General features: G+C 42.1%; 1 protein-coding gene across 1 annotated transcript in view; it reads left to right on the plus strand.

Moving 5' to 3' along the window:
- The window catches only part of WDSUB1 (WD repeat, sterile alpha motif and U-box domain containing 1), a 70,731-nt gene that overhangs the window by 45,463 nt on the left and 1,496 nt on the right, over nt 1-23,772 (plus strand). Inside the window, 4 exon segments of the mRNA XM_077447635.1 lie at nt 8,760-8,866; nt 12,123-12,299; nt 13,508-13,648; nt 21,767-21,958. Of these exon segments, the coding sequence (XP_077303761.1) occupies nt 8,760-8,866; nt 12,123-12,299; nt 13,508-13,648; nt 21,767-21,945 (604 nt within the window). The 3' untranslated portion in view covers nt 21,946-21,958.

Raw genomic sequence — 23,772 nt, forward strand, 5'->3', positions numbered from 1 at the left:
AAGTATCGTGGGTGTGTGCAGCCTATTTCATTAGGGTGTGCACCCCTAAGGGTGTGTGTGTGTGTATAATAAATACACAATATATATATATAATATACAGTGCTCAGCATAAATGAGTACACCCCTTTTGAAAAGTAAGATTCTAATCAATATATCAATGAACAATTTCCAACATTTTTTTATAGAACATTTGTTTGGCTCATTACATGAAAGAAAGGTTAATAATATAACTTAGATTGCAAAATCTTGTGTTTTACTCAAATTAGTTGATGCAAAAATGAATACACTGCCACCACAAAAACTACTACAAATACTCCTCGTTTAATGATTTCCCTTTTTTTAACAACCACTCGGACTTAGGACCAGCTCTCCCCACCCAAGCGATGCACTGTACATCATTGTATTGTACAGTACAGAATGTTTATATTTTTGTGTTCTGTACTTCTGCAAATTAAAACAGTGTTATTGATCTGGGGTTTTGTGTTTAGACCTTTTTTTTCCCAGAATCCAGTACAGTACAGTAGTTAAGAATGCTTAACCACTTCCCACCCGGCCAATGCACATATACGGCCGGGTGGGAGCCATCTACTCCTGATAGGATGTTCAGGAACGTCCATCAGGAGGAGCGGGATCGCGCGCGCGTGCCCGCGCAGCGGCGCGATCCTGATGCGCCCGTGTCACCGGGACACGGCGCATCTCAGATCGGCAGGAGGGCTCTGTGATTGGCCCTCCTGATCACATGACGGCCGTGTCCAATCACGGCCGTCATGTGATGTAAACAAACAGCCGGTTGCTAGGCAATCGGCTCCTCCTCTCCTCACACAGAAGTCATCGCTGAGGAGAGCAGAACGCTGCAGTCGGCTGGTGATCAGTGAGTATGAGCTGTTTTTTACAGCTTTTTACTCACTGATCACCAGTCTAGTGTAAACACACAACACACCACACAGTGTAAACACAGTCCCCACATATGTCCCCATAACACACATGTCCCCAAAACATACATGTCCCCAAAAAATAAAAACACATGTCCCTAATAATAAAAACATGTCCCCCACATATGTCCCACTAAAATCACTTGTCCCAATGATTATGTGCACACATATGTACGTGATCACCTGCACACATATGTACATGATCATTTGCGTACATATGTCCGTGATCACACAAACCAATTATTATACACTTAACGGATTTTTTTTTACCAAAAACATGTAGCAGAATACATTTTGGCTTAAATTTATGACAAAATTTGATTTTATTGGATTTCTTTTAAAATAGAAAAAAGAAAATATTGTTTTTTTTCCAAATTTCCGCTTTTTTGCGCTTATATCGCAAAAAATAAAAAACGGAGTCGTGAATAAATACCACCAAAATAAATCTCTATTTGTGCGAACAAAATGATAAAAATTTAATTTGGGTACAGTTTAGCATGACCGCGCAATTGTCACTGAAAGCGCTAGAGCGATGAAAGCTGAAAATTGGGCTGGGAAGGAAGGGGGCGAAAGTGCCCTGTATTGTAGTGGTTAAAATATTGATTACTTGTGGCTCCTCGTTCAACGACCAATTCTATTAACAACCTGGTCGCTGGAACGGAACCTGGTCATAAAATTAGGGGAACCTGTACATGTAGTATTTTGGATGACCTCCGTGATTTCTAAGGTTAGCACCAAGTCTTCTAGGCATGGAATGAACAAGTTGGCAACATATTGCAATATCTATCTTTTTCCATTTCCTTATGAACAACCTCTTTTAGAGCCTGGACGTTGGATGGAGAGTGATGCTCAACTTGTCGTCTCAGAATTCCCCATAGGTGTTTGGGTTCAGATTAGGAGACATACTTGGCCACTGAATCACTTTCACCCTGTTCTTCTTCAGAAATGCAACCACGACCTTAGATGTGTGTTTTGGATCATTGTCATGTTGGAAAAGCGCACGACCCCCAAAGGCACGGAGTGATAGTAGCATCTTCTCTTTCAATATAGAGCAGTACATCTGTGAATTCATGGTACCATCAGTGAAATGCAGCTCCCTGACGCCAGCAGCACTCATGCAGCCCCACAGGACACTTTACACAGTAATCAGTGCATTTTTTATAGCATGCCAATGATCCCAAAAGTGTCCGATCTGTCCGCCGCAATGTCGCAGTCACGATAAAAATTGCAGATCTCCGCCATTACTAATAAAAAAGAAATCATACGGTAATAAAAATGCCATAAATCTATCCCGTTTTGTAGACGAGATCACTTTTGCGCAAACCAATTAATATAAGCTTATTGCAATTTTTATTTTTATTTTTTTAGCAAAAATATGTAGAAGAATACATATTGCCTTAAACTGAGGAAAAAATATTTTTTATGTATTTTTTGGGATATTTATTATAGCAAAAATTAAAAAAAATATTGCCATTTTTTCCCAAAATGTATGCTTTTTTATTTTGTTTGTAGCACCCCAAAAAAACAAAAACGCAGAGGTGATCAAATACCACCAAAAGAAAGCTCTATTGGTGGGGGAAAAAAGGATGTCAATTTTGTTTGGGTACAGTGTCGCACGACTGCGTAATTGTCGGTTAAAGCGTCACAGTGCTGTGTAGCAAAAAGGGCTTGGTCAAGGGGGTAAATCCTTCCGGGGCTGAAGTGGTTAATACCGCGTATTGCCCCCGTTAACATCAATGACAGCTTGAAGTCTTGGGTGGTATTTGTGGATGAGGCTCTTTATTTTCCCAAATGGTAAAGCTGCCCATTCATCTTGGCGAAAAGCCTCCAGTTCCTGTAAATTTTTGGGCTGTTTTGCATGATCTGATCGTTTGAGATCCTCCCCAAAGTGGCTCAATGATATTGAGGTCAGGAGACTGAGATGGCCACTCCAGAACCTTCACTTTATTCTGCTGTAGCCAATGGCAGGTCGACTTGGCCTTGTGTTTTGGATCATTGTCATGTTGTAATGTCCAAGTACGTCCCATGTGTAGCTTCCTGGCTGATGAATGCAAATGTTCCTCCAGTGTTTTTTGATAACATACTGCATTCATCTTGCTATCAATTTTGACCAAATTTTCTGTGCCCTTGTAGCTCACACATCCCCAAACCATCAGCGATCCACCAATCTACAGTATCCTGAGAAATAACTAGTGTTGAGCGAATTTGGGAGATGTCACTTTACTGAAATGTAATTTCAGCGGACAATGGGGAAGGTGAAATGAAGATGATTTTTAAGGGTGCAAAGGGGGTTTAACCACTTACCGACCAGCGCACGCCGATGTACATCCTATTTTTGAAGAGGGATATCTCGGTAACGGCAGCAGCTGCTGCCACAACCGTGATATCCATCTCTTCAGGCGCTGGTCGGCTGTACGATAACGGTGGTCTCTGTGGCGGATTCGCCGTGAGATCACTGCTGTCGGCGGTGGGAGAGGTGCTGCCCCCCCTCCAGCCGCCCTCCCGCACCTTCTGCCGCTTACCGGAGCCATCGGTAGCGGCGGAGGCGATCGGTTCCTTTCGCTAGCTGGGTATAGAGACAAGTGAGGCTAAGATTGCCCCCACTCATCTCTATACCATAGGAGGGTGGAAGCGACGTCAAAACGTCACTTCCGCCCATACCTCTTAAAGGTATATATTTTTTTTAAATGTCATTTTTTTTTATATTTTTTTATTTTTTAGTCCAAATATGAGATCTGAGGACTTTTTGACCGCAGATCTCATATTTAAGCTTTAATATGTCATGCTTTTTTCTATTACAAGGGATGTTTACATTCCTTGTAATAGGAATAAAAGTGATCAATATTTTTTTTTTTTAAACAGTGTAAAAATAAATAAAATCAATTAAAATAAATAAGAAAAATTAAAAAAAGGTTTTTAAAAACACCCCGTCACGACGAGCTTGCGCACAGAAGCGAGCGCATACGTGAGTAGCGCCCGCATATGAAAACGGTGGTCAAACTACACATGTGAGGTATCGCCGCGATCGGTAGAGCGAGAGCAATAATTCTAGCCCTAGACCTCCTCTAACGCAAAAAATGCAACCTGTAGAATTTTTTAAATGTCGCTTATAGAGATTTTTGAGGCTAAAAGTTTGACGCCATTCCACGAGCGGGCGCAATTTTGAAGCGTGACATGTTGGGTATCAGTTTACTCGGCTTACCATTATCTTTCACAATATAAAAAAAAAAATTGGGCTAATTTTACTGTTGTCTTATTTTTGTATTCAAAAAAGTGAATTTTTTCCAAAAAAAGTGCGCTTGTAAGACCGCTGGGCAAATACGGTGTGAAAAAAAGTATTTCAATGACCGCCATTTTATTCTCTAGGGTGTTAGAAAAAAAAACAATATAAAATGTTTGGGGGTTCTAAGTAATTTTCTAGCAAAAAAAAACAGTTTTAAACATGTAAACACCAAATCTGAAAAAGAGGCCTGGTCCTTAAGTGGTTAAATGGGCTCCTAGGGGTTAGGAAAACATATTTTAATATTCTGGGCCTGTGTTTGGGCCAAATAAAAATGCTACACCTAATCCTAGTTTTAGCACTTACCCTAACCTTAAAAGGTAACCATAAGACTTTGACAGCACCAACGTGGTGATTACATATCTTTGTTTATTAAAAAAAAAAAAGCCATGTGATCGCCATGACAGTTCTGCCATTACACACAGTGACCAGGTCTCATTAATGGTGCTGTGATCCAAGCTTTAAAAGCATACAGTATCTCACAAAAGTGAGTACACCCCTCACATTTTTGTAAATATTTTATTATATCTTTTCATGTGACAACACTGAAGAAATGACACTTTGCTACAATGTAAAGTAGTGAGTGTACAGCTTGTATAACAGTGTACATTTTTAATTAAAAATTAAATTAGCTGTCCCTTAAAATATTTACAAAAATGTGAGGGGTGTACTCACTTTTGTGAGATACTGTAGGTGTGTGCAGCCGATTTGCATTAGAGTGTGCACTCCAAAGCTCAAACACACATTGTGTGTGTGTGTGTGTATATGTATATATATATATATATATATATATATATATATATATATATATATATATATATATATATATATATATTACATTTATTATTCTATTTATAGACACACATACTCTAATGGCAGAACCAGTGTCATGTCAAATCGTGTCCTCCGTTTACTGCGCATGTGCAGTACACATGACAAGCAGATTCCAAAAATATCCGAAGATGAATGGCGCCTGTGCCGTGAGTCCAGGTTCAAGCCCCACCATCCAAGTGGACATAGAGTTAGAACAAAAAAGAGCCGAGCGAAGCGAGGCCTTGACCGAAGCGAGCCCGCGAGGGGCCGTCCACTTGGATGGTGGGGCTTGCACCTCGACTCACAGCGCAGGCGCCGTTCATCTTTGGAGATTTTCTGAATCTCCTTGTGCTCCGTAATGCGCAAGTGCTGCACCTGCGCAGTACACAACGGACACTATTCGATAGGCAGACATTTTTGGACAGAACACCGGTGCAGTGAAGAAGAAGTATGATAGTACTCAATAGCAGAATTGGTCAGAGGGAGATATTTTCCATCTCCCTGCTGGCACACAGAGTGATAACGCTAATGTGCACAGGGTGATTAGGTGTGCCCAGGCACACCCAGCTCACCCCGTGAGCACACCTATGTTTAAAAGTAACTTTTTTTTTTATGCCAGTTTAGATGACTGCAAAATGACTAATTTTACAGCAAGATAAAATTCCTTAAATCATTACCCTCATCTACGGCAATTGCCAATTCAATAAGCACATCACTGTAATGTAACAATTGTTCCAGTTTGTAAAGTAAGTCACCTCTAACCCCAAAGTGGTTTAAAACATAATGCAAATTATTTGGATTGTTCACAGAGGGGGGCACAGACGGCAATAAAATACCCACTAGAGCTTTAGCTCTTCCCAGCTCTATTAATAACTAGAATAACATACTAATTGAGATAAACATTTGGTTGGAGTTGGGCTTTACAAGCTGGGGCAGTTGTCAGGTTTTGTGTACAGTAGTGACATTTGCTATGCCTGTACTGAGGGCCTTTGTCTATGGTAAGGATACAAGCAGTAAACTGGTGTAGAATGTGTTGCCCCATAGACCAGTCACATCAGGGGGTGGCATGTGTAGCTTGGACCTTGGCATAGGTAATAAATGACTATTGCCTCTGGAATGTGTGCTAGGTGTACTTTGCCTGTGCAACTATTTCTGCTGCCAAATAAAGAACAATGGAAGGCAATGTTCTATGTGTGTCATGTCTTCCTGTATTGTGAAACGGCAGCCTAAAAGGAGAGACGTTAAAAATGTGTTTTGTCAAGGCACATGGTAGTGCTATATTTTATATATTTTATAGATGGAATAATGCAGAGACGGGTTGTTACGGGGCAGTCTGATATCCGTATGAAGCATCTGAGCCGTGTTTATTATGACTCCCTAGAAACAGTTTTTTTGAGAATGTTGGGTATGCATTGCAAGTCATTTCATCGGGGCTGGATTTCAGTTATCATCCCTCCAGGCCACAAATCTTAACATCCATGTGATTGCCAACAGGGTCTGTAAAATGTATTTGCAATGATACAGCCTGCCGACATTTCCATGAAGTCATACCTGCAATTAGGCGCTCGGTACACCCCATTCATTCTTAAAGACGTAGCACTGAAATACAAAGTAGGAGTGCGGACCAGGCTTTTGTTTACATTTAGTAAAGCTCAGGTACACTAGGTTACCAAACTGTATAAAATCCTTTGTTGGCATGTTGGTATTCTGGGAGCAAGTAATGCCATCCCTAACTCGGCTGACTAATGCCGCGTACACACGACCAGACTTTTCAACATCAAAAGTCAGACGGAACAATTCCGGCCGACTATTCGAACGTGTGTGGGCTGCAGCGGACTTTTGATTCACAAAAGTCTGACAGACTTTAGAAATGGAACATGTTTCAAATTTTTCCGCCAGAACTCCGCCGGACCCAGTTCCTACCGAGAAATCCGCTCGTGTGTATGCTAGTCCGACAGACAAAAACTGACGCGAGGGCAGCTATTGGCTACTGGCTATGAACTTCGAATCCGTCGGACTTTGGTGTGATTGTGCGTGGCCAAGTCCGTTCATTCGAAAATTCCGTCAGAACTCTGTCAGAACTCCATCGAAAGTCTGTCGGACCCAAGTTCGGTCGTGTGTACGCGGCATTAGGGTTCTCACCTTTCATATGTATTGATTTACTAAAGGCAAATAGACTATGCACTTTGCTACAGAGCTTAGTAAATGAAGTGAAGCTTCACTTTGCAAAGAATACCCAATCACCTGCAAAGAAAATAAAAAAACAGCACTTTTGCTTGCACTGATTGGATGATGGAAGTCAGCAGAGCTTCTGTTCATTTATTAAGCTCTGGGGAAACTGCTCTTGCAGAGTGTAACCACACTTTGCAAAGCGCCCAGTCTATTTACCTTTAGTAAATCAACCCCATAGTCTGTGCACAAGTCTTATGCCCTGTACACGCAGTCAGACTTTCCGACGATAAAATCAATCCAATTTTTTCCGACGGATTTTGGCCCAAACTTATCTAGCATACACACAGTCGCACAAAATTCTCGGAAAATCCGATAGTTCTCAATGCCGTGACGTAGAACACGTACGACAGGACTATAAACGGGCCAGTAGCCAATAGCTTTCATCTCGTAATTTATTCTGAGCATGCGTGGCACTTTGTCTGTTGGAATTGTCTACACACGATCGGAATTTAAACGATTGGATTTTGTTGTTGGAAAATTTTAGATCCTGCTCTCAAACCTTGTGTGTTGGAAATTCTGACGGAAAAAGTCCGATGGAGCCCACACAAGATCAGATTTTCCGACAACACGATCCGATCGCACATTTTCCATCGCAAAGTCCGACCGTGTGTACAGGGCATAAGTATGCTGAACCCTGGAGCAGTCTAATTTTCTAGATTTCTGATTATTCAGAATCAAGTTATTCACACCCCTTATTTGCCCTCATTGTAGCCTGTAGAATACTTACCTGTAGATCTGAGTGGGAAGGTTGTTCGGCAGTTGGGTGGAAGGAGCCTGAAACCTTGTGCAGCAGCTTTCAGACTAGCAAAGGGAAGAACAGTACCAGGAGCCAGTCAGGCTTTGCTCCATGCATATCTGCTGGTAGAATAAGAGAGAGCAGAGGGATGACTTATCAGTCTTCTGCTGCTACTTCCTTGTCCAATTAGCACACTGGGGTGCGTTTTGACCAGTGTTCTAGGACAAGATTTGATGTTAATGTGTCAAAGATCTGAGACTGTTGTTTTGCAGGAATGTCTGGATCACAAAGCTGGCAGCAAAGAATTACAAATCCTTTCACAGGTCCTCATGTATGTATTTCAATGAGCTGTATGCCTAAAATTCATATTTAGAGTAAATTTGAAGGTCACTATAACTGGTGCACAGGAAAAAACAAAATCATGCAATACAAAATTCATAAGAATAAATGCAATATATTACCAAAAGTATTGGGACACCTGCATTTACACACAAACTTTAATGGCATCCCAGTCTTAGTCTGTAGGTTTCAATATTGAGTTGGCCCACCCTTTGCAGCTATAACAGCTTCAACTCTTCTGGGAAGGCTGCCCACAAGGTTTAGGAGTGTGTCTATGGGAATGTTTGACCATTCTTCCAGAAGTGCATTTGTGAGGACCAAGACTGGGATTCCATTAAAGTCCATGTGCGTGTAAAGGCACATGATCCTTACCTTTTTAAAGGTGCTATATGACATACAGTTTATTATTATTCCTTCGTTTCTACAGCTATGTGACTGCCTGTGCTTTAGCACCAAATCTGCCCTTGCTGGCCACTGGATCCATGGACAAGACTGTGGCCATCTGGAAACTGGGATCAACCACTCAGTCAGCAGGTGATTATATTCTTTACAACATAAAAAAACACAGGATAGGAATTAAGATTTCCCTTCTTAAAGTTTGAAGTACAAGTATAGTTTTGTAATTAAAACTGAAAAATGGTTGTCAACCCACTATATCATCTGTATAGTCACATGAGCACAGAGAAATGCTCTAAAAGGAGGTCTGCACTTTTTTTTTTTTTAATACAGCTCAGGAACTGGGACACATCGCATTATAGAACGGATGGGATGGTATATAGATGATATCGTTTTTTTTTATAGCAGCAGGAGGGGGTGGGCAGTGTCTGGAGCTGACAGGCAGGCAGGGGAGGGGGGAGAGGATAGAGAAGAGTAGAGAGGAGATACAGCAGATGATGGAGGCAAGTAAATGGACCACAGTATTAGGGCTCAGCGGCCATGATAAACTGTGGTCAGTTTACAGGGGAAAGGCAGAAACTGGCAGGATCAGCCAGGTATTTCAGGTGATACAGGGGGCTAAACATATATGCTGTATAACATGCTTTAACCACTTCCGGACCGTCGCACACCAATATACATCTTAACTTTGAAGAGGGATATCTTTGTTATGGCAGCAGCTAGCTGCCATAACCCTTGTATCCTCTTCTTTGGCAGGTGGTCCGGCCTCTGATAATAGTGGTTTCTGTGGCGGATTCGCAACGCGATAACTTTTTTTTTTGGAGCTGGGAGAGGGCCCCTTGTCACTCTCCAGTGCCCTCCGCCGCTTACCAGAGCCATCGGTAGCTGCGGAGGTAATCAGATCCTTCTTCCTGTGCATGGAGATGAGTGAGGGGAAGATGGCCCCCACCCGTCTCCATACCATTGCAGGGTGGACGTCAAAACATCACTTCCGCCCATAGCGCTTAAAGGGCCATTTTTTACTTTTTTTTTATTGCATTTTAGTGTAATTATGAGAGCTGAGGTCTTATTGACCCCAGATCTCATATTGAAGAGGTCCTGTCATGCTTTTTTTTTTCTATTACAAGTGAGGTTTACATTCCTTGTAATAGGAATAAAAGTGACAATTTTTTTTTCTTAAAGAACAGTGTAAAAATAAAAAGCAAAATAAATAAGAAAAATATATATTTTTTAAAACACGCCCTTCCTGCCGAGCTTGCGCGCAGAAGCGAACGCATATGTGAGTAGCGCCCGCATATGAAAACTGTGTTCAAACCACACATATGAGGTATCGTGCGATCGGTAGAGCAAGAGCAACAATTCTAGCCCTAGACCTCTGTAACTCAAAACATGCAACCTTTTTTAAATGTCGCCTATGGACATTTTTAAAGGTAACATTTTGTTGCCATTCCTCGAGCAGGTGCAATTTTGAAGCGTGACATTTTGGGTATCAATTTACTCGGCGTAACATTATCTTTCACAAATAAAAAATAATAATTCAGCTAAATTTACTGCGGTCTTATTTTTTAATTCTGAAAAGTGTATTTTTTCCAAAAAAAGTGCACTTGTAAGTCCGCTGCGCAAATACAATCTGACGGAAAGTATTGCAACGACTACCAGTTTATACTCTAGGGTGTTAGAAAAAAAAATGTATAATGTTTGGGGGTTCTAAGTGTAGCGGCCATAACCCGTTGCAGGGCGGCCTTGACTTAATGGGCTTACCGGTTACCTTCTCCTGGCCTGCTCTTACACGTCTAGGGGTTCCCAGGGTTGATACCCAACGACTTGTATACTGACACAGATAAAGTCCTTTTAAAAGGTTTTATTTTGCAGTAGAACTTTCACAGAACACAGTCTCTTAGGGAACAGAGGGCACGGGTGAAGAACTCGGGTACCTTGAACTGCAGGTTTAACAAAGTCTCTACTTCCACCCAGAGAGTAGCCACTCGCAGCTGGGTACGTCAAGGCTGAACAGACCTCTAGCCAGAGATCATGGCAGTCAGCACGTTGACTCAAAACTTGAACAATCAACTGAAGGTGAATAGTAACCTTTTTTCCAGCCGTTTCCCGCTTCTTTTATGGTACTGGAAAAGTGTGGACTCGTCGGTGTCCTTCCCAACTCAGTAACCAGGCACTTCTCAGGATGCCACTTGCCGGCCCTCCTCCGAAGAGTCCTCCCCCGGTCACTTCCACGAGCTGTGGTGTCCCTCCAAGCCGAGAGCACACCCGGACACTTTGAATCCTCCCTCAGTTACAGAGCCTCGGAACAATCGGCTCCAAGACTCGGGAACAGACGGATCACTACCCCAGACCAGACGGGTCTATCAGGGGCCACTGACAGGAACATGCTGCGGGATGTCAGACACCCCGTGACCGGGACCCCACACGGGGACACCCCAGTCCTGGAACCAGAACAGACCACGCGGGTCTGACGAACAACTCCGGAACCCCGAACACGTGACCCACACCTGCTTAAGTAGCCCCTCCCAGACTCCTCAGCAGGCCTGGCACTCCCGCTGATTGGCTCAGAGAGGACCATACCCAAACATCCAACCAGGCCTGGTTCTAGCCTGTTATGTGCACCTCACCGTTCACATGACCAGGCAGAACATGGCCTGGCCAGACTGGTGTTAAGGCCTACCTACACAATTAACCCTCCGTACCATAGGGTCCTGAGGCAAAAACTAAATTTACAATGCGTGTGACATTTGATTCCAAATGTCATCTGCTACATAAGTAATTTTCTAGCAAAAAAGACCCCCTGTTTTTAACTTGGAAACAACTCTCGGCAAGAGGCTCGGTCCTTACGTGGTTAAGAAAACAGGATCTATATATATTTTTTTTTTTAGGGTGACAAACACTTTAAATGGGCCCCTCCTGTCTAGTATAGTCCCAGAAAGACCCCACTGCCTGGTTCTATGATGTGCCAGACATCATTTATCCCCATTTAATGGCTGGACACCCGTGTTGTACAATCTGTGTGTCAGCCTGAACAGCTGAAGGTGTAAAATAAATTCTTATAATTTAGACTTTATTTATGACTAGCTTAAGGCAATTGTAATAGCAAAGGCATTAGCAACTCCTTGACTTCAGCAGTCTGTTAATGTGGAATTTAACACTTTACATACTATTGGTCTTTGCACTGCCTTACTGTACAATACATTACCCAGAAGACCTTTCTCCTTTTTGGAGACAATTACTTGGACCTCACAGGGAACATTGCCTGGAAGTTTTCCCCGTCTGTTCTTTGTACTATTGTAAAGTTATTGCCTTATTTATATTGAGACTTCAGCCTAACCGAAATCTAGGCATCCTCCCAATGGGCAAACATCCCTGGATTTTTTTTTGTTTTTAGCTGGCAGATCGAGAAGAACCGAAACCCATATTGAGAACTGGACAGAGAAAGATGTCAGGAATTGGCTCTCTGCAGAAGGCCTGGCAGAGGTAGAACAGCAGTTTAGCTCCAACAATATTGATGGCAAAGAATTGCTTGACCTCACCAAGGACACACTGCTCAATGACTTGAAGATAGGTAAGTCACACTCTACCTCTGTATAAAAATGTAGGGGGTCGTGGGAGATTATGAACCTCGCAGTATCCCCAGTCAGAATTCATCTGTCTTTTTTCCAGTGCAGCTTAGAAAAATGTAAGCAAGCATTTGATTGGTTTTCATAGGGAAAGTCTCTTTTCGCCATCCTCTGATTTTATGAAGGCTCTTCTGTGGTTTTGACACTTGTGTGGGTCACTAATGTATTTATTATGGCAGCCCAAGTACAAGGGACTACCCACATTATACCCTCTCAAACCTTAAGTCTAATTCATTCATTTCCCCCCTGAAGTACACAAGGAAGCTACAAAAGAGGACCCGTGTTAGTCTAACTGTGCTCTACATACACCAGGCATGCAGGTGGAGGAAGCAATGTCGGCTCAGTGGTGGATGCAACTTAAACATCACCAGTGTGACTTTGATAAACATAGTAAGCATATTAATGCCTCATGTTCCAATATTGGAACAGTAGTGAAGTGGGTGTTATTTATATCCCACTGCTCTAGGTAACATGATGAATTTTATGCACAAATTTAAAAAAAAGTCAACCTCAGGCATAAATGGGTTAAGCTGCTTGACTCCCATCTGAACCGGTGGTTAGGGGGCACTTGGAATGTGTGAAAAGGTGAAAAAAAATAAAAAATAAAAAGAATATATATAGATAGATATACAATTCTGCACCAAGTGCCTCCTTTTAACTTCTACATATATAGGTGTTACATATATTAAGCCTGACAAACCTCGAATATTGGGCTCATTACAAGGTCATTTATTTATTTATTTTTAAGCATTTTAGCTCCTTTTCATGCTGGGGAAAAAAAAAAGCATAGTAATGAGGTGATATCTTATGGGAAAAAAAAATGATGTGCTCAATTTCTTCTGAAGCTCTAGAGCACTTGAATCCGCAAAGGGCCCCTTCAGAACCTCCTTTCAATGTAATAACGTCAAAGTTCCAGGCAGTTATTTAGTGCCAAAATATGCAGGTACTGATCTTCTGCCGAGTCTCCTGAATGTTCCAAGCTATTGTTGTCACTTCATCTTACGGAATGAGTTTTTCAGTTAAAAGCACAATGTTGTGAGCAGATGTTAATGTGTGGTTTTTGAGTATGGATAAGTATAGATTGTTGTGTACCATTATTTCCAAATTCATTATTTCTGTCATTAACAACAAAAAAATATGTCTAACTTGGCAGAGTCCCTAGGACTGCGGAATAAGATTATAAGGAAGATAGAAGAGTTACGAAGCAAGATGAAAGCAGCTTCTTCCAACATCCCTGAAGAATTTCTTTGCCCTATTACATGGGAGATCATGAAGGATCCAGTCATTGCATCAGGTAAAAGGTGCACACCACTAGGGGAATGAGAAGAGAAGGCTTTGGTACCATGCAGAGACAGTTCAGAATTCCTTTTTGTTTAATGCCCATTGAAAGACCCAAGAAGATAGTAATTCCTAGACTTTTGGGTTATACTGGCTCCTTTAGGAGGTTCAGACACAATAATGGCAAATAAAGTTTTACACCAGGCCCCACACAACCCCACCTTCAAATGTCTGTCTAGTTTAACTACACTTTTTATTACAAGTTCTGTCGCTCTGATTATCTCTTCTGTTCTGGTATCTTATTGTTCCACTTTGTCACATAGTGGGTATTTTGGTTGCCCTTCACATTGTCACCTGAGCCCAACATTTTATCAGGTAGTTCCCCTTAGGCTCGGTTCACACAGGACGCGGCACGACTTGCAGCGCCGCGACCTGCCGCGACCTCAGCGGCGACTTGCAAAACGACTTCTGTATAGAAGTCAATGCAAGTCGCCTGAAGTCGCCGCAAAAGTAGTACAGGAACCTTTTTTCTAAGTCGGAGCGACTCGAGTCGCTCCTATTAGAACGGTTCCATAGTACAGAACGGGGGCGACTTGTCAGGCGGCGAAGTCGCCTGGACAAGTCGCTCCTGTGTGAACCGAGCCTAAGCGGTGTTAACTAGCCCTGTTCTGGAACATCAGGTTACATAGTGAGGTTGAAAAGAGACACTAGTCCATTTAGTTCAACCAACAAGATTGATCCTCTGTGTAATTGTTCCTGCGTGTGGCAATTTATTATTTTGCTTTTGTCCCTTTTTATTTTTAAACTAGGTTGTTGGATGGAGCATACACACAGTCGGACTTTCAGCCAACAAGCTCACATCCAACATTTCCCGTCAGAAAATCCGACCATGTGTACGTGACATTAGAGTTACTACAATACTGTGTCCCTCAATAAAGTCCATTTAGGGACATAAGAACCCAAGCACAGCATAAAGTCCTGTTCTTACAGTGAAATATTTGATGTTATGCCCTTAAGTGATGCCTAATGATGGTTACAGGCAGGGTTATATGGGGTCTGACTTAAAGTGAACCTGCAGTCATTTTTTTCAACTTTCCATCTATTAATTCTTCTGCCCTTGTTACCTTTGAATAGTAAAACATTTTTTTTTCTGCCAGTAAATACCTTATACAGCCCACTTCCTGTTTCTTGTCTGGTCATTAGCCTAGGCTTATGACATCATGAAGAGCGCTCTCTCTCACTCGCATGAGAGTTTGCCAGGGGGGCTGAGTCATACGAGGGCCAATGAGAGTTGCAGGGCTGGAAGTGTACCTCTGTGTTAATACAGGAAGTGAACAGGCAGTAGTTTTTTTTTACTTATGTACAGCCTGAAAAGCACAAGTACAATCAGGTGTGTACAGCTCCATTTTAAAGCTTGGTCAGTGTTCAGCCTTCTGTTTCATATGTGAGATGGCGCAGGACTTTAGTCGATGGTGAGGGCTGCAGGTACTTTTAGCTCTGTGAGGTTGAATTGAGCCTGGATTGCGGCTTTGAGTGTATAGGAATTAGAAAACAGTATTTCTTCAGTAGGAAAAACTCTTCACATGGGGAAAAAGTATTGCATGGGATAACATCGGTCTAATGATGTCATTAGCCAACGTAGTGAGGTCTGTGTGTTTACAGCAGCTCTTTGGTAAATCTGAGCATCCAAACGCTGGATACTGCTTATTCTGTAAGGAGGCGTATTCAGTTTCTGAACCATATTAACCAGCAATACTGAATGGGGATTCTGTTTTATGGGTTTGTGATCTAATAATAGCAAATGCAGTCACCCTGGGACTTTGAGTGGGGTGAGGGCAGTGGGCCACAACAACAGTAAATAGAGTAATATTTATTCAAAGAGTAATATACATACATGCATGCATAGTGTAGACAGTAGCATAGCCGATAAAATATTGCACATAACATTGGTACATATAGGTATCATACAGTTGGCACAGGCATCAAGCAACCTGGCGCATTTTGCGAGATGTGGCTCACTTCCTCAGGGGTGGATGCATGTGTAATGTATCTAAATTGAACAAAAAGATGTGTGACATAATGATGGATATTGAAGAAAATGGTGAGAGTGACCTAGAGGTATGGAACCCCATACTCACCAATCTGCAGACCCAAATTGCTGAATCCCAGAAGGTGGCAATGACAAGTGTATGGCACTGGAGATAAGGGGGAGAGATCGACCAAAACCTTCGCTTGGGAACAAACATAAGGCAGACATGGTAGGGGTGGGAGTCTGCAACCCTGAAGGTCTCACATAGTCCATTTGTAAATGTCAGCTGTAACATAAATATTGGTATATCAATATTGCTGATGCGCAAAATAGAATTGTATAGTTGAGTGTATGGAATGTGTGTATAAAATATATATATGCACCACCAACCTAATCAAATGATGGAGAGGACATGGAGACCAAAGGGTAAATGTAGGAAAAGTGCAGAAACCAAAAAGGATATCTAGGAAGACAATCCCTAGAGCAGAAGGAAAGATACGATTACAAATATGTGCAAAAAATATATACCGTATTTTTCGGCGTATAACATGAACTTTTCTCCCTTTAAAATAGGGGCAAAATCGTGTGTGCGTGTTATACAACGATATAGGCTGCCACCGAGGGGAAGGAGAGGACGAGCGCTTCTGAAATAGAGCCGGATCTCCTGTGTACTCGGCTCGCAGTCACGCTCAGTCCTGCCCCCTGGACGGCTCCTAACATGGACGTCCCAGCATTGGACCGGCGTTATGTCCATCACAGGATCCGGGCCAAGGGGCGGGACTGCGCGTGACATCGAGCCGAGTACACAGGAGATCTGGCTCTATTTCAGCAGAGCTCGTCCCCACCTATCCCTCGATGGCAGCATATATAACGGCAAGGCTGTAGCCTGGACACTAAGCAGATGTACTCTGAGCAATGCTGCAGGTGGGCACTGATCAGGCTGCAATGATGCTCACTGACTTATTTTGCTTCAGAATGGTATATTTAAAAAAAAAAAAAAAAAAAGGTTTTTTTTCCTGAAACTTCCCTCTTAAATTGGTGTGTGTCTTATACTCTGATAAATATGGTGTATGTATGTATCAAAAAAAAAAAAACATCAGGCACAAACAGTGCTGGAGTACAAGGGATAGGTGTACCTGTGTAAGATAATGGCTGCCAATAGCAGAATCAGCTGTCCCCTGTGGAGTGAGAATTGGTGAATGGGGGAATCTCAGCCATGTCCACCCACTGTATCCCTGGAGGGGTCCGGTGGGCTCCACCTCAAACGCCATGTAGGGATGGCAAGGCACGCTGGCACCGATGCCCCACAGCAATCCTGGATTGGCATTTTAGTTCTGCAGATTGGGGAGTATGCGGTACCACACCTCTAGGCCCCTCTCACCATTTGCTTTTAAGATCGATCACTGTCGCACATCTTTTTGTTCAATTTAGATACATTACACATACATCCACCCCTGAGGAAGCAAGTCACGTCTTGATGCCTGTGCCTACTGTATGATATCTATATATACCAATATTACTTTAATCGTGCAATATTTTATTGGCTATGCTACTGTCTACACCATGCATGTATGTACATTACTCTTTGAATAAATGTTATTATTGTATTTACTGTTTGTTATTGTGGCCCACCGTGCTCTCCTCAAGGTCCCAGGGCAACTCTCTGCATATTTGCTATGTATAGGGATGGAGGTGTGTCACTGGTGACCTTTCTTCTTCTGGTATAATACCACCCCGTGCACATGCACTGAATGATTCTTCTAAATTAATGAACTTCTTGTCTTGCCTACTTCTCCTTTGCAAACCCATACTGATCTCTTGTACCTATGACGTTCCCACCCTATTGTCCAGTCTGCTGAGGCTTTATACCTTCTTGTCAATAACTTCAAATGCCTCATTTTTACAGTCGCACTCCCAGCATGCTGTGTAATTTCCCAGAATGCAGTTCCTTAAAGTAAAACATGTTCTGAGAGAACTAGTCAGATCTACCAATCTGTGTACAGTACTTGCTCCAGGTCTGTGACTCTGATGACATTAAAGCCTTCTGATCAACATGGCAGTCCGGCAATTAGCAATTTCAAAAGTATTGTTCAGAAATGGCATCTTAAGCCCCGTACACACGAGAGGACTTATGTCCGACAGACTTCCGAAGGAGTTCCGTCGGAGTTCTGCTGGAATTCCGACGGAGTTCTGACAGACTTTTCGGCTGAGCGGACTTGGCCACACACGATCACACTAAACTCCAACGGATTCGAACGTGATGACGTACGACTCGGCTCGAATAAGGAAGTTCATAGCCAGTAGCCAATAGCTGCCCTAGCGTTGGTTTTAGTCCGTCGGAGTAGCATACACACGAGCGGATTTTTCGAAGGGGACCGGGTCTGGCGGAGTTCCTTCGGAAAAATTTGAAGCATGTTCCATATTCTAAAGTCCTTCGGACTTTGGCGAGTCAAAAGTCCGTTGCAGCCCACACACGATCGGATAGTCTGACGGACTCAGTCCTTCGGACTTTGGATGTTGAAAAGTCCGCTCGTGTGTACGCGGCATTACACGTATTTCAGTATGGGTTCCCTTGAGGTGTACATAAGAGAGGGGTCGTCTGGTCTGGAAAGCCCTAGTGGGTGGATCAAGGAATCGTTGTGCCCCTGTAATGCCTCCCTAATGTCCCCTGGCTTGCTAAGGAAAGGAATCAATTTGCCGTGATATTTTTGTTTCTTCTTGACTGATTTACTCAAGACCAGGGTGTGTTCTTTATAGGCCCAAACCTATATGTTTATATGAGTATAACAATTGTTTGATGGCCCAAGTCTGCCTTAATGGCTAGTTACCATTTACTGCTGTAAGTAGCCTTTCCAGTGCACAGTCCAGCTAAACAATGATTCTATGCAAAATGGCCGCCTTTCTACATGTAGGTGGCAGTTAATCTAAATGGATTTTAGCAACATTAAATATACATTTAGAGATAAGGAGACTACCGCAGTGCTACAGCTAAGATGCCTAATACAATTCCTATTATTAACATATTTAGGTCTAATGAGTCTTGAGGGCCTGCGATAGAAGGAGTTAATTTGTTTTTCAGGCAGAGAGGAAAACCTAAAAGGAAAAGATTGTCAGCTTCAATTAATTAGCAAGTCACGTCCTTGTTTCTATGCTTCCTATTTACACATGAAAGCATCTGGCCGACTGGGGACTTGTGCGAGAAGCTTAGATTATTCCTGTGACAGTTCAATGACGAACGCTCACAAAACAATTTCAGACTTGCACTGAAAATGTAATTAATGATGTGAAAGATTTGCTCCAAATCTTTCTTTTCTCTCACTTATCAAACGCTTGGGGGGGGGGGGGGGGGGGGGAATTTATTTTCTGAAGGGGAGTACTTTTAAAAAAAAAAACTTTTCCTGCTACTGAACGGAAACTAGCAAAGAACGAGTACTATAAAAGGGGGCAACAAGAGGGGTTTGATTATTTTATTAGTTATATAGCACTGACAATTTACTAAGTTTTTAAAGGCCCCTCAAAGACGCCTCGAATTTTGTCTGGTTCCTGTCAGCCAAAATTTGAGCTGTTGGTGGCCGTGCAAACACCACCCAGCTTATAAAAGATCAAATTAAAAATTGCCTGAGCTGGGTGGAAAATTTGCAGAACAGTGATTACATCCATACAGCTGTCTCTGTACAATAGCCGGATTGATTGTTTTCTCATACAGCCGAGAAAATGGGAAACAACACAAAATACTAGCGCTTTAAAAGCTACTGGTGTGTCCTTTTCAGTTCAGTCTGTATCGTTCATTAAAGTTGATTCAAGACAGTTTTTATCAAGAAAGTGTTATTTAAAAAACAGTACTTGGGCTTTGCTGGAAATCCAAAAAGGAATTGCTTGCTGTCCAGAGGATAGGGGATGTATGTGCACGATCACCAGCGGCAGCTGCTTCTTTAGAGTGAAGTCATCTGATACTTGAACTTGAGAAAGGAGCGCACATGCCCGAATGAGGCTTGCGCATGCTCAGAAACGCGTTGTGCTCTCGGGTATCCCCCAGCGGACGTCACACACTGTCTACGAGCCAGTCTGTGTTTCTGTGTATCACAGAACACAGTGGAGCTTCCCCTAGCGTGCTGTGGAGGAGGATCTTGTACATCTGCATCCTGTGATTGTGCCAGCGAAAGGGAACAGCGATTTGACTACCAAATGGATAATAATAATCATGGATGTAAGTGAGACTTTTATTTATTGTATGAAATAAATGCACTTTTTACTGACTTGGCGCTCTTCTATATTCTTCATTGGTAGCCGAGAAAATGGAGCCATCCATGGTGGCCTTTACATGCTGTACTTTCACATCAGTCCCTTCCCCCACAGAGCTTACAATCTAAGGTGTATCACCTACGCAAATATACACTATATAACCAAAAGTATTGGGATGCTTGCCTTTACCCTCACATGAACTGTAATGGCATCCTAGTCTTAGTCCGTAGGGTTCAATATTGGGTTGGCTCATCCTTTGCAGCTATAACAGCTTCAACTCTTCTGGGAAGGCTGTCCACAAGGTTTAGGAGTGTGTCTATGGGAATGTTTGACCATTCTTCCAGAAGCGCATTAGTGAGGTTAGGCACTGATGTGGACGATAAGGCCTGGCTTGCAGTCTCTGCTCTAATTCAGCGTTCTATCGGGTTGACATCAGGACTGTGTGCAGGCCAGTCAAGTTCCTCCACCCCAGTGTTTCTCAATTCCAGTCCTCATGGCCCACTAACAGGTCATGTTTTCAGGATTTCCCTCAGATGAAACAGCTGGGGTAATTACTAAGGCAGTGAAACTGATCAAATCACCTGTGCAAAATAATGGAAAGCCTTAAAACATGACCTGTTAGTGGGCCATGAGGACTGGAATTAAGAAACACTGCTCCACCCCAAATTCGTGTGTGTGTGTGTGTGTGTGTGTGTGTGTGTGTGTGTGTGTGTGTGTGTGTGTGTGTGTGTGTGTGTACATATACATCACAAAAGCGAGTACATCCCTCACATTATCCTTTTTGTTCTATTGAAGGGTTCTTGCTCCATCATTGCTAGGTGGATTACTCAATCCTCTAGTCAAAAAGGATAGAGTTTCTTCCTTCCCTGTTAAGGCAATCACTACCAGGTCTAACAGCAGCTTGTTCCTGAAAATCCACAGCAGCACCGGGGATGATTTACTAAAACTGGAGAGTGCAAAATATGGAGAAGCTGTGCATGGTAACCAGCTTCTAACTTTAGCATGTTCAATTAAGCTTTGACAAAAAAAAAAAACTAACAAACCTGGAAGCAGGTTGGGTTCTATGCAGAGCTGCGCCATATTTTGCACTCATTGGTTTTAGTAAATCAACCCCACTGTTTCTCAGCTTTACAAGGCTGCTACTTGGTTCTGTCCACACATTTAAGTTCTATGAGGTGGCTGTTCAGGCCTCTTCTGATGACAGTTTCCAGAAGAAGGTGCTACAAGCTGCTCTGAGTTCTACCAAGCCTTTCTTGGCCAGTTATGTGGGCCTGTTGGCATTGGGTTGGAGAGGTTGTATATAGAGCATGTCCCAGTGTCTTTTTTTGCCATTGTCAAATCACCTGAAGTTAGTTGATGTAATGTACTCCAGAAAAAGCTTTTTACTAGTAATAAATCCTACTTTGTTGGGCTAGGTGGTGCTCGGCCATCCACTGAATACATTTCAGCTGATGAAGCAGCAATCTGACAAAATGTAATCCATGTATAGAACTTCTTAATTTTTCTGCAGATTAAATGCAGAACTTTTTTACAGGTAGTAAATCTGGACCTCGTCGCAGGTGAGATGGAGTAGTTTAAATATTTGCTAAGCTTGCCTAGGAAGTTTAGGCTTTTTTTGTTTTCTGTCAGGATGTTAAAATACTGGGCCCAATGGGAAATATCCATAATTTGCTGATAACCCTGGGGCCGTCTGTCTAAAGCTTGAACAGCATTGGATCGTTTGTTCATTGCAAGCAAACAAAACAAGGTCATTGCTTAGAATTAGCAATGAAGCCATCTTTATCCAGACTTGTTTATATATACATTAGTTCTGTGATGCCCATTAACAATATGCTTTTTTTTTTTTTTTTTACGATTACATAGATGGTTATTCTTATGAGAGAAATGCAATTGAAAGCTGGATTAGTACAAGGAGGACAAGTCCCATGACCAACCTTCCACTAGAGAACCTTCTTCTGACTCCTAACCGAACACTAAAAATGGCGCTAAACCGCTGGCTAGAGACAAGGCCTGACCAGAAAGACAAGCAAGCGACAACTTAATTTCTATATATCGGTGAGTTACTGACATTATTACCTTATGTGTGGATGTAAATAGCAGTTCAGAAGAGCAGAGGCATCAGTCTGTCAATAACCATTGATTTACTAAGAAAGGGGAGATTTCTTAAAAAAAAAAAAAAGTATTTTACTGGAAGCGTTTGCATTTGGGATCGATTTTCAATCACAGAGACGCTTCTGCATTATGTCTGATCTGTGCTCTCCGACAGAGCGATCACAGGCATTCTGCCTGCACTTATCTAGTGTGCATGAAGTACCCAGGACGCCATTTATTTATATTTTTTTAAATCAGAACAAAAAGTTTATTACAAACTTTAACAAATTACCCAGAGGATGCCATTTATAAACAGCGCATTAGAAACCCCAACTACCAAACCATTGTTTTAAAACATACAGTGGCAGTAGAATGGTTTAAGAGAAGCTCTTAGAAAAAGTTGATGGCCTTGTACAAGCATGCAAAAAGAAAAAAGGTTCCAGACATTTTTAAATGTGTGTTGGTTAGTTAAAATGAGTAGCCTGCATTACCCTAACATGGATAGGCAGTAATGCTCTGACTGAAGGATGACTACTTGTTTTTTGTTTTGTTTTTTTACATATAGGAAAATAGTTAATGCAGTTAAATAGTCTCAGCTGGTATTAATAAATAACTTGGCATCTTTGTAAAATGTTCATTATTACATTGCCATACCTGTAGGCCATTTGGGCCTCCCTAGAAGGCTGGCCCGAAAACTTAGTTGGCAAGCCTCATGTACTGCCTTGTTGCTAGTGTAAAGGAAAATTTGTAAGTTCTGTACACTGCACTAATAATGTTTTCATTACATGTTTGCATTCTTTCGAGTCCTGATTAGAATTAACCTGCCTATGTCACGCCCCTTGTTACCATAAATGTACAAATGTAATATTAATGTGATACCTACGTAATCATCTGTATAAAAAACTTAAATTGCTTCATAATAAAGCAGAACAGTTATGTGGAAAGATGTGGAGTGCATCTTTGGTGTCTGTTCGCTACTGCTGTAGTTATTAATTTGGAACTGCGAATCAATATGAGGATAGGAGTTGCCCATCTATAAATGTCACTAGGATGCAAAAAAAAAACATTGATTTGGGCTTCTGTAATGCTGAGAGTGTGTGTTCAACAGTTTCTACATCCTAGCAACAAAGCAGGACATGGGATATTGTTGGATTTATGGCCAGGCTTCTGGGGGCCCAAATGGCCTAAATGTATGACAATAAAAAACATGAACATTTTACAAAGGTGCAAAGTTATTTTTTTTACTTACTGAAGGCCCCTAACTTCATAGGCTATTTTCTGGAAAAGGTACATTTGGCCTTTAACAATGCAAACACGCCACAGTAAGTATAATTTTTGTTTTAAAAAAAATGTGAGTTATTTTTAAATCCGATCTAGTGCAATTCCATTATAAACATTTATTAAAGAATAAAAAGTGACACACAAAATACTCAAACGTAGGTAGTATATACGCATGTTGGAGCACAATATAAACAAAACGCCTCTAGGACTGCTGGAATACTCCAAACGTGCACGACGACCAGAAGGTGTCTGTGATGGCTAGGCTGGCATGTTTCCAGGGAGAACCCTCCACTGAGTGGCTCTGAGGAAGGGGGCTCTCCCTGGAAACATGCCAGCCTAGCCATCACAGACACCTTCTGGTAGTCTTGCACGTTTGGAGTATTCCAACAGTCCCAGAGGCGTTTTGTTTATATTGTACTCCGACATGCGTATATACTACCTATGTTTGAGTATTTTATGTGTCACTTTTTATTCTTTAAAGTGGGAGTCCGCCGGGA

The sequence above is a fragment of the Lithobates pipiens genome, unplaced genomic scaffold, assembly GCF_037356315.1.
Source record: "Lithobates pipiens isolate NorthernLeopardFrog02 unplaced genomic scaffold, aLitPip1_a1.2 Scaffold_22, whole genome shotgun sequence".
Lineage (NCBI taxonomy): Eukaryota > Metazoa > Chordata > Amphibia > Anura > Ranidae > Lithobates > Lithobates pipiens.